Source organism: Capra hircus, chromosome 19 (genome assembly GCF_001704415.2).
Source record: "Capra hircus breed San Clemente chromosome 19, ASM170441v1, whole genome shotgun sequence".
NCBI classification, from domain to species: Eukaryota; Metazoa; Chordata; class Mammalia; order Artiodactyla; family Bovidae; genus Capra; species Capra hircus.
Genome location: NC_030826.1, coordinates 23,607,715 through 23,625,193, shown reverse-complemented (window position 1 = coordinate 23,625,193; position 17,479 = coordinate 23,607,715). Strand labels below are relative to the sequence as shown.

The following is a 17,479-nucleotide window of genomic DNA, read 5'->3' as shown; positions in this document are numbered from 1 at the left end:
AGGAAGGAGGCATGGGCCTGTGGGTAACAAGGATGCACCAGGGAGGCGGGGAGCCTCCAGGGACTCCAGGCTTACTAAGATCCTGTCTGTCCAAGCGCGGCCTGGAAGCCTTAGGGGACCACAAGGTTGCCCAAGCAACAGACCAGTAGTGAAAGGAAGCAGGTACACAGATAGCAGCCCACCTCCGTGGTCTGCTTCACACAAGATACCTGATGCTTTTGCAGAACTTGAAGAGTCTGGGAGGGGAGGGACTCCTAATGATGGTTCAGCTGGAGTTTCAAGTTAGCAGGTTAAGGATGAAATTCACATGGGAAACACACTCCAATGTGATGTTTCATGTTTCTGGGACTCACACCCCAGGTCGTGAGTCCACGTTCCCACATGCCCTGACAGCTCCGGGACGAAGACCATAGTCAGACAGGGACAGGACTGTTGGCTGGTTTCAGCTGCCCAACTGGAGCTGGTTCCAGCTCCACTGTCTCCAGGCGTGGTGGCTTCAGGCCTTATGAGACATAAGCTCTCAGCTTCAATCTGCCCCCCTATGACACAGGGCTAATGGAAGCCTTCCTGGCTTGGGAGAACCCAAGAAGACTGCTCTCAGGGGCCGAGCACAGTGTCCGGCAAGATCAGATGCCCAGTAAGGGGTAACCATTATCACTCGAAGCTTTTATTATTTTCCACGCTGCTGCTGCTGCTAAGTCGCTTCAGTCGTGTCCAACTCTGTGCGACCCCATAGCCAGCAGCCCACCAGGCTCCCCCGTCCCTGGGATTCTCCAGGCAAGAACACTGGAGTGGGTTGCCATTTCCTTCTCCAATGCATGAAAGTGAAAAGTAAAAGTGAAGTCGCTCAGTCGTGTCCAACTCTTAGAGACCCCATGGACTGCAGCCTGCTAGGGTCTTCCGCGCGTGGGGTTTGCCAGGCAAGAGTACTGGAGTGGGGTGCCACTGCCTGCACCTAATAAAAGACACCTGAAATACTATAGAGTTCCCCCAAACCACTTCTTAATCCACACACACGCCCGTCTTTCTCAACTCCCCCTACTTCCCCTGCTCAGCGTGTCAGAACTACTCCAACTTCCTCATTTCACACAGAAGACAACAGAGACCCAGAGAGGGAAGGAACGACCCCAGGTCACACAGCAGTCAGAGGCAGGGCCAGGACCAAACCCCGGATTTCAGAGCTTCTGAGTGTGGGGACCTTTCCTGCATATTTCCACCCCTTCCTCTTCTTTCCTGTTGTGTGTCCTCCCCAGTGGGGGCCCCTGGGGCACTGCTCAGCCCCAAAGGAAATCTCAGCCTCCTTTGCCATAGCCCCTAGGCCCGCAGGGGTGACACTTGGATCCCTGAAGGATCTAACCATGTCCTCCTGTTTGCCCATCACTGGAGTGCTGCTGGGGGCGTGGATAGACAAAGCTTTGGGGAGTACCGTGAAAGGCTAATCTTCCTCCCTGCCCCGCTCCCTCCCTGGACCCAGCCCCCACTCACAGGTCTTGCCTTCTGGCTTCAGTTCTGTCTGGCAGGTGGAGCTTGAGGTCCCACATTCCATGTGCAGCCCCCCTCTCCTTATGAGCTCTGGTTGTCACCCTCTCCCTGAGGACAGTGCATTTCCCGGGACCGGAGACTGCGGCTGGGGAGACTTGGTTTATAAAGACTTCCAGCATCACCACTGGAGGTGGGGTGGTACTTCCCTGGATCTCTGACTTTTTTTCTCTCTTCTATTTTCCCATTCTGCTAAAGCTCTGGGAAACTGAACAGCCAGTTAGCCAAACCCCTTTTCCTATCAGGAATTAAAAGCAGATACAAAACATTCACAAGAGGCTTCATTCAGCCAGTAGACGAGCCATATGTACATATAATGACTGATTGGCCTGGGAGATGGTGATGGACAGGGAGGCCTGGCATGCTGCAATTCATGGGGTCGCAAAGAGTCGGCCATGACTGAGCAACTGAACTGAACTGAACTGAACTGAACTGGCAGGGCTGGGAGCCCTCCTCTTACACATCTCTGAGGCGCCTTCTCGGCCTCCACTGGCTATTAGATGACCCATCTGAGTGTCCCAATGGTTGAACTGCACTCACGGCCTCTTCTGTCCCTTCCCTGAAAATTTATGTCACTTCCAAGTGCCCACACGGCAGGCACTGAATGAGAACACTTACTTCCACCAAGAAATTAAGCAAGCCACTGTTTGAAGTGACCACCTCTGTCAGTCAAAGCCCTCAAGAAAACAACCAAACCAGGCTTCTCCAACTTTTCAGCTAAAACTGCTCAACACCAAAAGAGGACTGAACGTGGGCATGTAAAGGAATCAGCTCTTCTCAACAAGAGAGAGTTGGGGTGGGGTGTGGGGGGGGCTTTGTTTTATTCTGAAGCCTCCTATTTGGCTTTAAAGCTGATGTGAATTTTGTACTTAATACACTTGGGTTTGTACTAGTATAAAAATTATATAACATGATTATATAACAGCATTTTTTCTTTCCCAAAATATTCAGGCAAAACTGATACTGTGTAAAGATGGCTAGGAAATGCTATGGCCTCAGGAACCCCAGAGACCAGCACTGGCCTCAGCTACTATGGAGAAAACAGAGACCTCCCTGGTGGCACAGTGGATAAGAATCCGCCTGCCAAGCAGGGGAGATGGGTTCGATCCTTGGTCTGGGAAGATTCCACACGTTGCGGAGCAACCACACCCATGCACCACAACTTTTGAGCCTGTGCTCTGGAGTCCACAAGCCGCAACTACTGGGCCTGTGAGCCACGGCTACTGAAGTCCTCCCGCCCTACAGGCCGTGCTCCACAAGAGCAGCCACTGCGATGGGAAGCCCGCACGTCGAAACTGAGCACCGCCTCTGCTCGCCACAACTAGAGAGAGCTGGAGCTCAGCAACGAAGACCGAGGGCAACAAAAAATAAATATAAATAAATGTGCAGGAAGCATTTCAGGCCCACGGTTTCCTTTTCCCAGGCTCCTTTTTCCTCTCCCTGAGAGCATGGAGCTCTCTGAGAATTTAAGCTATGGCCTCTCTCCCCAGAAAACACAAAGAAGCATGTGAACTTGACATTTCAGCCTTATCTGCAAGGAGTTCAAAGACTGTCGAACATCCACGTTAAAAACTGCCTCAGTCTATCTCCCTAGGACCCCAGGCATCCCATCACCACTGTGATATAGAGAAACTCTTACCCAGGGAGTTGGACTCATTCCTCACAGAGAAGCGAAGGAGAGGGTTAGCGACACAGCCATCAGGAGGGGGTAAGGTGAGGGCAGCTGAGGCTCAGCAACATCCCCAAGGATTCTGAGCCATTGCGTCAGGAGGCTTCGACCCACCCCCTGCAAGTCTTCAACTCGAGATCATTTGCCCAGAATGGCTAAATCAGAGGGCCCACCCAGGGGCCAGGGTCTGCCAGGCCCCCTGCTCTCCACCCTTCTCACCATGAACATCTCTTTCTTTCTTCCCTTTGTTTGTTCCCACCCTCCTTCCTCGCCCCTTTCCTGACAGTCCTCTCCCCTTTTTCTCTTTCAGTCTTCTCTGGCTCCTCCCTGCTCTAGGAAACGGCACTACCAGATTCCAGCTAGGGACACAAGGAGCTCTTCAACCCCTGAGTTAGAGGTTGGGAAGCCCAGGGGCAGCAAGTTGGATGCGGTGACTTCAGAAGGTGCTCTCCAAGAGTCTCGCTCCCAAATCCCAGAAACCCGAGAATTCATGGGAAATCTATCACATTTTTGGAGAATGGTCTGAGGAGCCATGAAGCCTCGATATTACTGATTCTATGTCCTTCCTCCAATGGGACTTTCTCCTTACCTTGTAGGATGGGGGCTCTGTGCCCAGGTTCTCGGCCTGCACGACAATGTAGGCGTGTAAAAAGTTGGAGGCAATCATGTCTGGGACAAACGGTGTGTTTTCTTCTTGGAAGATGATGGCCACAATGTCATTCCCGATGTGTCTCTTTCTCTGGAGCTAAACAAAAAGGTTTCCATTATTCTACGCCAGTAAGAACATCCTGAAAACAGAACAGGTCTATATAGGAAATTCCTCATTATTCTATCTTTATACATAAACCCTGGGACACGAAGACCTCTCTCTCCAGGGACCTTTTTCTTTCAATCTTTAGAAGCCACTAAAAAGGGAAAAAATGAGAAAAATGCCTAAGTTGTCAGGACCAAGCTCTACAGCATGTAGAGTTAGCCCTGACTCAGGACTCAGGGAAAATGGTTAAAAAGTGAGGCTGGGCTTTGCCCTCAGAGAGCTCACAATTGACCTGGGAGGGACACAAACACTGGCGGAGCCGCCTGAGAACACTAACAAAGGCACTAACGAAGCGATTTAGCAACTGCTAAATCAGTCACTACCCACAAAGTGCCTGATACTATGAGGGCAGAGAAGGGGGTAAAGTCAGAGGCCTAATGGTAATCTGAGAAGACTTCCTGGAAGAGGAGATTGGGAGAGAAGGGAGCACTTGATGGAAATGTGGATGCATGGGAAGGAGGGGCCAGAAGGGAGAAGAACCAGGCTTAGAGAAATATGGGCAACCTGGCTTGGTGGCAGTCACAGGGGAGAGAAAAATCTCACCCCAATTTAGGATCCCAGCTTCTGCCAGGCGCTGTCACAGGAGATCTCAATCACCAAGCACCTACTGTGTGCCAGGAACCATGCTGGGCTGTTCACGTGCATGATTTCAAATGTTGAGGCCCTCCTGTATACCAAATCCTGGCTAGGTACTTATCTAGCTTTGTCCCTTTATTAAGCACCTACTGCATGCAAACTGTTTCCCATTGAGTTTCCCACTCACTGAGCACCTGCTGTATACTGAGCCCTGGGCTGGGCACTTTTACAAATCGTCTCACTTATTCCACACACATCATCCTATTTCTTCAGATGAAAAATTAACAGCTATTCAGTCCTTGCTGAGAGTCAAGATCTGTGCACATCCCGCTTAACAGAGGAGACACTGCGAGCAAGACAGGCAGAGAAGAGCCCTCAGTCTTAGGCTGGGGCAAGGGGTGAGGGGGCCGTGAAGGAACAGAGCTGAAGGTGTAACACTGAGCAAAAACCTAGCTTGGATACAAAAGGAGTCTTGCTCCTATTTGCTTCCGGAACACTCAGTAGTTATTTCAGAGCCAAATCATAGCCTCCTTTGCCAATTTCCTTTCTTCCTAAGAAGCCAGGCAGTATGTTTATAATACTACATCTGTGCTCCCTCCTGGGTTCCCTGCTCAGAAACAAAACAGTCCGAGTCTGGTGAAAGGCCCAAGTCCCTTCCTTATCTGTCTAGAGACTAAAATGGTACAGAGGGTGGGATGGGGCAAACGGGGCCACAGCAGGGAGCAGCTACTGGTTTCAGGGCTCAGTGAGGAAGAAACGTAGGTCGGAAAGTCCCTGGTGGTCCAGGGGTTAGGACTCTGGGCTCTCCCTGCCAAGGGCCCGGGGTTCCATCCCCAGTCAGGGAACTAAGATCCTGCATGCTGCAGAGCACGGCTAAAAGCAGTAAATAAACAAAACTACTATTTCTCATCAAAACAACTCCTATTAAAAAAACAAACAAACAAAACACTGTTTGCAGGGCAGGAATAGAGGTGCAGATGTAGAAAGTGGACGTGTGGACCCAGCATGGGAAGGAGAGGGTGGGCCAAACTGAGAGAGCAGCATTGGCCTAGACACGCTACCTCACGTATAAACTCGATAACTAGCAGGCAGCTGCCGCATAGCACAGCGAGCTCAGCTCGGTGCTCTGCGATGACCTAGACGGGGTGGGGGGGTGGAGAGTGGGAGGTGGGAGGGAGGCCCTGAGAGAGGGGTCACGTGTATACGTACGGCTGATTCATGCTGTTGAACAGCAGAAACTAACACCGCATTGTAAAGCAACTATCCTCCAATTTAAAGTAACTTTTTAAAAAAGCTGGGAGCATATCTTTATGACTTGAGAAAAGGCAAATATTTCTTAGACAAGATACCAAAAATGCATTAAAAATTTAAAGCAGTAAATTCAAAGCTACACATCATTAAATTTTAAAACGCTGCTTGTCAAAGAATATTTTTTAAAAAAAAAAAATCAATAAATCACAACCTGGAAAAAAGAAGAATAAAAAATAAATAAAGTAACAAAACTAAAAAAAGAAAAGACCAGGTCCTCCCTGAGGACATGCAACTGTCTGTGCAGCAAATGAGAGGGAAAGAGGGAACACACGTGAAGCAGCAGTCTCATCCGGGGTTTTCCAGTCAAGCAAAAGGCTGGATTCCTGCCCATGGCAGGTGCACTGAGAGGTGAGGCTGTGTGATTAGAAAAGCTGTAGGGGGGTGACAGGGTGTCTCGTGCAATAACCAGCGTTACATCTCTGGGCCAGAAGAGTGGGCAGTGAACAGCTGTGAGGCAGGAAGTCGGCCACAAGCCAGGCATTGTACTGAGCCCTACGATCGGGACCCTACGTGATCTCCACCACTACCCTCTGACATTCGTGGTATAACCCCTATTTGACAGATGAGATGAATGAGACCACAAGGTTACCAGCTTGCCCAGAGTCACAAAGCCCTAAGGTAGCAGAGCTGGCTTCAAGCTGCCATGTGCAGACCCCATGATGTACTCTTTCACCACCACTCTCCACGATCAGGGCACCTGGGCTTTGCTCCCAACTCTGCCCCTATCACCTGGGAAACAGTCCTTTAACCACCGTTTCCCCATCAGTCACAGAGGGGTATCCAAGAACTCTGTCCCGCCTCCCACACAGGCTGGTGACCTGCGGCCTCGGTGTGACAACGCAGGAGGACAGGTTTTGATAAGAGGAACAAAGTTGAACAGACAGGCCTCTGGATTATGCAAATGGGGAGAGGGGCCTCGGGCCCTGGGGGACACCAGCCTGAATCCAGGTTTTCACCTTGCACACTCTGGGCTCCCAAAGCCATCCTGAACACAGTTACCTGCTGGGTGTCTCCCTCGGTAAACGGCAGCTTTGTGGAGACATGGAACATGATCTCCCTGTCCCGGAATACCGTGTACACTGATTCCACACCCGTCTGTCCATGGGTCACATCCAGGCCTCCTCGGAAACTGTCAGGGAAACAGGCAGGTGGTGGCAGGGAGAGAGAAAGAAAAGGGAAGTGGGCGACTTGGCACGACCTTCCCTAAGGACATAGGGGCAGGAGAATGAATGGGAAGATATGGAAGAGCTGAGGGCAGAGAGATTACCATGTGGGGAAAGCAGATAACCCTCATCTGAGCAGATAAGCCCTGGTGTTCCAACCATAAATTATTATTTAGAAGACAAAGGCAGACCCTCCATTCCAAGCCTCGGCCATGTCCCTTCCACACCATGGGAAGACAGAGGTCCAGCCAGAGTTTCAGACAAATGCTGTCCCAGCTGCTAGGGGCCTCCCAGCCTGGGCATAAGCCCTTCTCTCTGCAAGGGCAGGTCTGCAGCCCTGAGCAAGGGCAGTCGGCCATCCTGATGGTGGTAAGCACCCCCTAGAGTATCCAGAGTCAGCAAGAAGAGGGGACAGACGCCTGACTTCTACCCAGTCAGTCCCAAAGTGGAGGGCCCCTTCCCCCGCCATGGCAACACCCAGCTGGGAGATATCCCAGGGGCTTCCTTCTCTGGCTGCCTCCTCACAGGCAGGAAAGAAAAGTACTAAGGAACTGGGTAGGCTTCTAGGAGTTGCACCTTCTTCCTTTATAGAAACATGGCTGCTGGTCATGATCATATTCTTCAGCAAGGGGAGTGGGATACAGGTTCCTTTAAGAAAATGAAATAAAATAGACCCTGGACATCAAGTCCTCCCCAACCCCCATACATTGCAATTCAAGCCAGAAATGTGCTCAGCCCCACATGGAGGAAAGCACAGGAGGCCGGGAGCTAGGAGCTCCCCAGGTTCTAGACCAGCTTCTGCCACAAAGTCAGCACACACCCTTGGGCACATCACTTAATTTCTCTAGGCCTCAGAAAATAAAAGGATAGGGTTATATGATCTCCAGAGTCCTTGGTGATTTTAATATATTTTATCTCATCAACTGCAAGATATAAAACTTTTTCACATTTTAACATCTCTGAAATCAAGTTATATCTTATATACTTTTTTTATTTTTGATGTTTTATATATCTGGGGGGCCACTCTGTGCAGCCTCTGTGAAGCACAAGGGCTTCCCTTGTGGCTCAGCTGGTAAAGAATCCACCTGCAATGTGGGAGACCTGGGTTCGATCTCTGGGTTGGGAAGATCCCCTGGAGAAGGGAAAAGCTACCCATTCCAGTATTCTGGCCTGGAGAATTCCATTGACTGTATAGTCCATGGGGTCACAAAGAGTTGGACATGACTGAGTGACTTTCACTTTCCCTGTAGCATACAGGATCTTAGTTCCCCAAACCTTGCCCCCCGGAGTGAAAGCTCAGAATCTTAACCACTGGACAAGCAGGGTAGTCCCAGGATATATCTTGTAAGGACGGCATCTTAGAGCCAATGGAAAGTGGTATAATAAGAACAATAATAATGACACCCAGTGCTTACTCCGCGCATGAAACTGGCTTAAGCGCTTCCTGTGCGTTATCTATTTTAATCCTTCAACAAGCCTGTAGGGTCAGTGCTATCTTTATCTCCCTTTTCATAGACAAGGAAATTGAGGTTTGCAGAGGTTAAGTCCTCTTAACCTCTTGTTCAAAGTCACAGAGCTAATAAGTGGCAGGGATGAGATTTTGACCCATGTGTGACTGACTCTAGACAGCAGTGATGACCTTGAAGAGAGAGGACGAGGGGAAAAGGGAAAAGGAGAAAGAAGAGGAGGAGAGAAGGAAGCAGAGGAAGGAAGTGATTACTGAACACCTATGCCATGCCAGGCACGGAGCTAGGTGCATTCACACGTTAGGAAATCCTGGTAAGATGGCTGTTGAGGTGTAGAAATCTGAGGGTTTAGTCGTGCTCCAGCCACAAAGCAAAGAATAGGTTGGCCAGGTCTGAAGGCCCTCCCCAAATGTTGCCTTTGTCAATGGAAATAAAGGGCTGAGCTTTCAAAGCAATTGCCCCAATATTCTCTCTGTCCACTTACAGAACCACAGGCTGTTGCACAGATTCCTGCCAGAAGGATTATGGTATTTGCACCAACTCTATTATCCAATTTTTTTGTGTATTATCTAAAATGGTCACTTCTCACATCCCCCACCCCCCAAACTACACAGGACTCTCTTTCCAGAATGCCTAGCAGGTGAATGACCTGCTCATCTGGAATGGAAGGTGGATTCATTTAACTCTCAGTTTGAGCCAACTGTAATTAGGAAGGCAAGTCTCAAGTGGAATGACTTCATCATGCATCCCAAGGGCAAAAGTCAATGCCTTGGTTCAGGTCATCTGCCATTTGGGATTATCCCTGTACCACATGGAGAAGGAAATAGCAACCCACTCCAGTATTCTTGCTTGGAGAATCCCAAGGAAAGAGAAGCCTGGTGGGCTACAGTCCATGGGGTCGCAAGAATCGGACACGACTTAAGTGACTAAACCACCACCACCACCTGTACCACAAATTCCTTAGAGATGCAATCAATGAATGTTGAGCACTTACTAAAAAGTAATCCCATGTTCCTTGTTTGTGTTTTTAATTCTCACGTGCCCCCTCCCTGCCAAAACTCAGCTGTTAACTCTCATCCTTCTCTAGGGCTTCATCAATGGGGCCAGAACCATCACTAGGCTAAAACTCACCCTTTAAAGTCCTGCAGCGTGATCGTGTCCCCTAGTAGTTCCAAGAACTCCTTGAAAGCTGGGCTCTCTTCATTGTTCCCAAATAGCTCCTCCTCCAGGGTCTGAAAGAGAAACAGGATCAGGGACAAGAGTTAAGGGGAAAAAAAAAAAAAAAGGCTTACTGGTGCCACCAAGGGAGGGAATGTGGTTGTCCGGATACCTGGTCCCCTTCTTCCTTTCCCCATTCTGAGCAGTCACCATCCCATGGCTCTGTCATCCTCAGGAGGAAGGACTAATGGGGCTCACTCAACAGAGGTGGATTTTGGGGGGCGATTAATGAAGATATCTATTTGAACAAGAGCTACTGCTCGCTGATCACTTTAAAAAGAAAAAGGCATGACCAGTATTCAGATACCTTGATTTTTTAAAAACTTCCAAAGTTTAATGGATAATACATTTTCCCAAGCTTATGGATATATAACTTCCAATCTAGTTAGCCATAATTTCATTGCACACTATATGATAATATTAATATGTGACTTTTTTAAGTACTTGAGAATTTACAAAATAATTTCACCATTGTGTCTTTACAACAACACTGTGTTGTAGGTACAGAAAATAAATTGAGTCTCAAAGGAAAAATTAAAAGGACAAAGCTGAAGGAAAGCGTTCTTAGACTTGATACCATAAACTAATCCAAAACTGAAAAATTCGTAATAGGACTTCTGACAAAGGATTTGTATCGAAAATATACAAAGAACTCTCAAAACTCAATAGCAATCAAAACCACAGTGAGACAGCACTTCACACTATAATCAAAAAGAAAGACAACAAGCAGTGTTGGTGAGGATATGGAAAAATCAAAACCCTCATACACTGCTGGTGGGAATGCAAAATGGTGCCATTTCTTTGGAAAATAGTCTGGCAGTTACTCAAAAAGCTAAACATGGAGTTGCCATATGACCAGCAATTCTACTCCTAAGAATATACCCAAGAGGCATGAAAACAACAGTTCATACAAAAAAAAAAGCTTGCATACAAATGCTAATAATAGTATTATTCAAAATAGTCCCAGAGTGGAAACAACCCCAATGTCCATCAACTGATAAACAGATAAGCAAAATGTGCTGAAAGTGAAGTCACTCAGCTGTGTCCGATTCTTTTCGACCCCATGGACTGTAGCCTTCCAGGCTCCTCTCTGTCCATGGGATTCTCCAGGCAAGAAAACTGGAGTGGGTAGGCATCCCCTTCTCCAGGGGGATCTTCCCAACCCAGGGATCAAATCCATGTCTCTCTGCATTGCAGAGTCTTTACCATCTGAGCCACCAGGGAAGCGAAAATGTAGTATATCCATACAATGGAATACAATTCAGCCATAAAAAAAAGAATAAAGTACTGATTCATTGCACAACATGAATGAACCTTGAAAGCATTATGCTAAGTAAAAGAACTGACATCAAAGGCCACATATTATGATTCCATTTATGTGAAATATCCCGCAAATCCACAGAGAGAGTAGAAATAGATATGTGGCTGAGAGGAGCTACAGAGAATGGGGATGATGGAAGTGACTATTAGGTATGGAGTTTCTTTTAGGGGTGATGAAACTTTTCTGTAGTTCGTGGTAATAACTGCACAATTCTGCGAATATACTACAAACCACTGAATTGTGCACTTTATTGAGATATAAGTCACATGCTGCTGTGAATTGGTATGGTATGTGAGTTATACCTCAATAAAGCTGTTATTTAAAAATTTTAAACTCAACAGTAAAAAAAAAAAAAAAAATCCAATTAGGAAATGGCCAAAGGACATGAACAGCCATTTCACTGAAGAGGATATACAGATGGCAAATACGATGTTCAAATGAGAAAAGATGTTCACTGTTATTAGCCATTGCGCATGTGCTTAGTCACTCAGGGTGTCCAGCTCTTTGCGAGCCCACAGACTGTAGCCCACCAGCCTCCTCTGTCCATGGGACTTCCCAGGCAAGAAAACTGGAGTCAGTCGCCATTTCCTCCTCCAGGGGATCTTCCTGACCCAGAGACCAAACCCGTGTCTCCAGCACCGCAGGCAGATTGCTTACCCACTGAGCCATCAGGGAAGCCCCATCGTTAGCCATTAGAGAGGTGCAAATTAAAACCATTACGAGATCTCACCACACATCTACTGGAATGGCTAAAATGAAAAATAGTAGCAGCACCAAATGCTGGCAAGGATGTAGAGAAAATGGATCACTCACACATTGCTGGTAAGAATGTAAAATGGAACCACCATGCTAGAAAACAGCTTGGTAGTTTCTTATAAAACTAAACATATAATCACCACACACTCAGGCAATTGTCTTCCTAAATATTTATCCCAGAGAAATGAAAACTTCTGCTCACATAAAAAACTGTATACAAATGTTCACAGTGGCTTTATTCATGATAGCCCCAAACTGAAAACAACCCAGCTGTCTGTCCCTCAGTGGGTGAATCGTTACACAGATTGTGGTGGTTGTTTAGCTGCTAAGTCATGTCCAGCTCTTTTGTGACCCCAGGGACTGTAGCCCGCCAGGCTCCTCTGTCCATGGGATTTCAAAGGCAAGAATATTGGAGCGGGTTGCCGTTTCCTCCTCCAGGGGATCTTCCCAACCCAGGCATTGAACCAATTCTCCTGCACTGGTAGGAGAATTCTTTACCACTGAGCCACCTGGGAAGTACAGTATAGGTGCAATTAAAAAACCAGAAGAGTAAACTAATATGATCTTGGATATGGTTTGTAATTGTCTAAAGTTTGAGAAACAATGCTCTCTAGCAGGGGCCAGCAGACTATGTCCCAAGGTGCCAAGTCTGGCCTGCTGCCTGTTTTATAAATAAAGTTTTATTGGAACACAGCCATGCCAATTCATTTAATATTGTCTGTGGCTCCTTCTGTACTACAGAGGTAGGGTTGAACAGATGCAACACAAACAGTATAGCCCGAGAAGTCTAAAATATTTACTGTCTGGCCCTTCACAGAAAATGTTTCCCAATGCCTGATCTATCACAACTTGAGCCCCATATTCTGGCTGCCTCAGGTCAGGAAGCTAGGGTTCAGTAGAATAACCACTTCCAGACAATGTACATCTTCTCCTGAAAAAAACAATCTAGCTTATGCTCTGGGGTGTGTACCTCTCTCAAGGATTTAACTCTGTCTGGGATTACTGTCTTTATTTTTGTATTGGCCTTGAGCTTGATCATGCACTCAGGGAAGGGTTCCTAGTCATTGCTGTATCCGCCACAGTGCTTAGCAAAGTGCCTGACAAACAGAGAGTCAGATGGGGCTTATTTATATCCTAGGGTCAGCATAGGGCTTTCACACAACAAATGTTCATATTAATCCCTCCTAATGTAGGTCTGCAAAACAATCCATGTGTTTTAAGAAAAGACTTTTATCTGCCCTTGCGCCCACTCCTTGCCTCAGTTATGTCAGGTACATAGACAACATGCAGACTCCGTCAGATTCCTTCTCTGAGGTGGATGGCTAATGTTCAGTAATTATAATTTTGCTGGAACATTGGACTGTAATCACCTTAGGAGATCTGCGTTGGTAAATTTCACAAGCAAAGAACTTTAATTAGTGGGACTGTATTATCAGAGCTGTACAAAATAAAAATGCAATATGTGAAAATAATTAGAGCAGCTACTTGAATAATTCCCTTACATTATAAGATTCATCTGTGTTGGTCTTTCAGCTCCTCAAGCCTTCATTAATTAGAGTGTTTTTAAGCAAACACATGCCTCTTGTGGTCTAATATCTTCAGACAAGGAAGTCAGCTATCATCCAGATGAGAAAGATGTTGTCATGCAAAAGAGATGACAGAGGTAATACTGAAAAATACTACTGACCTACCATCAGGAGGGCCAAAACTTTTATTCATTCATTCATTCAGATAACAAAAAATTGAGTGTATTTCTATAAAGTCACCATGCTAGGCTCTTGGATGATACAAAGATGAAATGGATGTGGAAATTAATGAAGGCTTGAGGAGCTGAAAGACCAACACAGACGAATCTTATAATGTAAGGGAATTATTCAAGTAGCTGCTCTAATTATTTTCACATATTGCATTTTTACTTTGTACAGCTCTGATAATACGGTCCCACAGATGAGGAAATAGTGGTATGTTCAGCCGACCACTTCTCAGGATGTTAATAAATGTTCATGGTAGGAAAGATGGGAAGTTTGTGGTCAAATGAGTATGGGAAATACTGAGTTCAACAAAGTTATAAAGAGTTATCTACTTTGAGGGTTCTCAGAACCTTTAAAACGTTCCCACACAACTGATTACTCCCCTCCGGAACTCATTTGTTCACCAGACTAGTGTCTCATGGAACATATTTTGAGAAATACCTTTCCGGTCAACTAGGGTCTCACGGAACACACTTTGAGAAACACCATTCTGGTCAACTAGGGTCTCACGGAACACACTTTGAGAAACACCATTCTGGTCAACTGACTCCAAAGCAGCACCTGAAGCACCCCAAGAGACAGAGAAGGATGAGCAGTGTGTACTGGTAACAATTTTAACAACTTGCTCTCTAAAGAGAGAAAAAAACAGAAGCTCTTGTGTTTGCCCATTTCCATAGTGTGAATACTTTCATCGTGGCTTACTGGAAGCCACCAACACGACATCAGTGAACACAGACCTGGGCAGAGAGCGCACACTTAATGCCAGGACACTACTCACATCTGGGGAGCAAAAGCGAATTCCCAGCGGGGAGAGTGGTGGGCAGAAAGAAAGCAGCCTTCACTAATCCATTCCCCTCCACCCTGTCTGATTTTTCTTGTGACCAACAGCCCATTGTTAAACACAAGCAGAAGTAAGCCAGGAAAAACTAGAATTCACTAAATGAAAAGCTATATCGCGGTTTCAAGGATGTGCAAGCCTTTTTGAGAGCAGCAGCCTACCTTGAAGACTCTGCCACCTCCAGTCTAATTCTTATGTGGACAGGATGGTTGTACTCACGATGTTTAAGAACATAATCCAGGTGCTCTTGTGTGTGGGAATGGGAAATCAAACGTCCCCAGGGAGAAAGCACAGGCTCGAGTGATGTGGATTCGTGATGCTTACCTGCCTGGCTTTCTGATAAATGACCCCGAATTTGAATGTGTTGTTGACGTCATGCTCGTCGTAAGACACAATCATTTGGGAGGCCTGGAAAACAAGGGAATAAAAGAAATTAGATTATTAACCTGGAGGCAGAGTCAGGAGGCAGGTGGAAGGGGAAGTACCCATTTCAGTGGAGGACGGGCCCCAGTTGATATGAGATGTCCACACATGGAGGAAGAGAAGAGATGAAGTCCACAGTCAGGATACAGGTCCGAAGGTCTCAGCTAGATTCCAGCCCCTGGGCTTCCCCCGGTGATGAAACCTCTGGGTCACCCATTCCATTTCCATTTAGATCTATCAGCCAACGCCTGTGCACACAGAGAGTCCACCAGAACACAAGGAACTGACTTGACCCCAGTCTTTTTATCTGGGGAGTAAAAAGTGAAGCTGGGACCCCAAAACCATAGTCATCAAGGATGATGCTAGCTTTAATTTCACCTCTAATCAGCAGTGTGACTTTTCTTTTTTTTTTGGCTGTGCTGGATCTTTGCTGCTGTGCACGGGCATTCTCTAGTTGAAGCAAGTGGGGCTGCTCTTAATTGCCGTGCATGGGCTTCTCATTGCGGCAGCTTCTCTTGTTGAGGAGCATGGGCTCCAGAGCATGCAGTCTTTAGCAGCTGTGGTACACGAGCTTAGCTGCTCTACAGCACATGGGATCTTCCTGCATCAGGGATCAAACAGGGATCAAACCCATGTCCCCTGCACTAGCAGGCAGATCCTTAATCACTGGACCACCGGGGACGTCCAGCAGAGAGATTTTCAGCAAGGCGCTGCTCCTGTCCAGACTTCAATCCCCCTTACCCATAAAAGGAGAGATCTCTAAGGAGGAACATACCCTAATTCAATATACAAAGAAAAAACAAACAAAAAATCCGGACCATTGGTTCCATCTAATTGTCTCTTGTGTTTCAAAGAGTTGGTGAGAAACACTAGTCTCTAATTTTCAGTCCACTGCTTTTACCTGTGCAGCTTTGATTAAACCACTCAACTTCCTTGGGCTTCAGTTTCCTCATCTGTTCAATGAAGACATGTGGCTCTGAAGATTCAGGGAAATGGGGCACACGAAGTGCAGAGCACACAGCGGCTATTATCATCAACATCTAGGTAAGCCCTCTAGAAAGATCAGAGCTGGACCGGATTGCTAGGAAAGAGAAGACTTAGTGGCTATTCTCTGCAGTAAAAAGGAAGGATTCGACCACATGAGATGCTACGGGGAGAACAAGCCAGGCACGACTTGTTGGCCTGAGTACGTGACCCATGTCAGCTGTCACCCCTGACATCTCTCTCTGTGGCTCTCAGCTGCCTGATGAAATGGACACTCTCAGCTTCACCTGGAAGATCAGCACTGCCTGACCCCAGAGGGCGCCCCCCGATTCCCGCCTGGGATGAGTCAAAGGCTCGGAGCAGTTGCCCTGCCCGGGAAGAGGCACTGAGCCATGGACACCCTCCAAGGAACATTCTAAACTCTGTGAACTGTAAAAACACGCACACAGCTCAGCCAGATGAACATCCCAGCCGGACGAAGCAATCCTTCCAATCTAGCAAACATGAAAATACAGCTGCTCTTCCATTATTCCCAGAACCAGAGGCTTTACAAGCTACAGAGAGAACACTACAAAAATGAGAGTCATCGGTGGCTATGATTTGACAACAAAAATTGCCAAAATTGTAGTTAAGTTAGGATTTTATGATGGGGTTTTGATGTTTGGTTAAACCTCAGTAATTCAGCTTTAATTACAAAGGGGAGGGCAGTCTGAGTGATAGAAAATGTTTGGTGGAGCGCAGCATATTACTGGGAAGCACCTTGGATGCTCGGATGGGGTGAAAGGGCCATCTTAGAGAAGGACTCTGGCACATTCTCCCCATGAGAGAAGATTCTGCCATTAACTCTGCCACTGCACGGGGAGAAATAGTGTGTCAGGCACAATCGTGAAGATCTGAGGTGTTGATTCTAGGGGCTTGGGGTGTCACAGCCAGGACAGGGTCCCTCTTCAGACACATCCCCACCAGACGTTTCACCTCCCGGTTCCTGGTTGTCAGAACTGGGACTCAGGAGGACTGACCAGCCCCAGCCAGCCTCAGCTGGCCCACAGTGGATGCTCGGGAGCACCAACCAGCTTGCACGATCTCTGCCTACACCCTGCGGGTGCGCAAAGCCCTGGGTCTCTTCCTACAGCCAATTTTTTTTCATTTAAAACAAAATTGTATTTTTATTTCTTGGCAGTGCTGTGCGGCATGTGAGATCTTAGTTCCCTAACCACGGATCAAACCCATGCCCCCTGCATTGGGAATTTGAAGTCTTAACAACTGGACCACCAAGGAAATCCCTCGACCGATTTGAAGCAATTCACTGTCCATGTGTGATTTAGGTCCTTTCGTGCCAAGCTGTTCTTGAGTGAGCTTATGAGTTCGTTTTGTTAGCACTGCTCTCCTCCCCACCCGCACCCCCACATCAGAACTGGGGTCAAGATCAGGCCAATCCCAAAGAAGCTGTTAACAGAGGACCAGGCGAGTCGATTAACTAGAGCCCGGTGGAAGAGGCCTAGCTTGTGAGGCCTCAGACCTGCAGTAATGTCGGCAATGGGGAGCCAAGGTCCGGCCTTGTATTTCTTGGTGGGGTTCTGCCTTCTGCTCGCTCCCCGACTCCATGCTTATGGCTGACCAGGTCTGCAGCAGCCCCCTATCTAGAGGCAG

The 17,479-nt window shown here is 47.3% G+C and overlaps 1 protein-coding gene across 5 annotated transcripts in view; it reads right to left on the bottom strand.

Moving 5' to 3' along the window:
* RAP1GAP2 (RAP1 GTPase activating protein 2) overlaps positions 1–17,479 on the bottom strand; it is a 215,383-nt gene that overhangs the window by 27,798 nt on the left and 170,106 nt on the right. For all 5 annotated transcript variants that reach the window (XM_018064418.1, XM_018064419.1, XM_018064420.1 and 2 more), the window contains 4 exons: positions 14,747–14,830; positions 9,670–9,770; positions 6,909–7,038; positions 3,798–3,953 (listed from right to left, as the gene is read on the bottom strand). In XM_018064418.1, the coding sequence (XP_017919907.1) occupies positions 3,798–3,953; positions 6,909–7,038; positions 9,670–9,770; positions 14,747–14,830 (471 nt within the window). The remainder of the gene's footprint in view (positions 1–3,797; positions 3,954–6,908; positions 7,039–9,669; positions 9,771–14,746; positions 14,831–17,479) is intronic.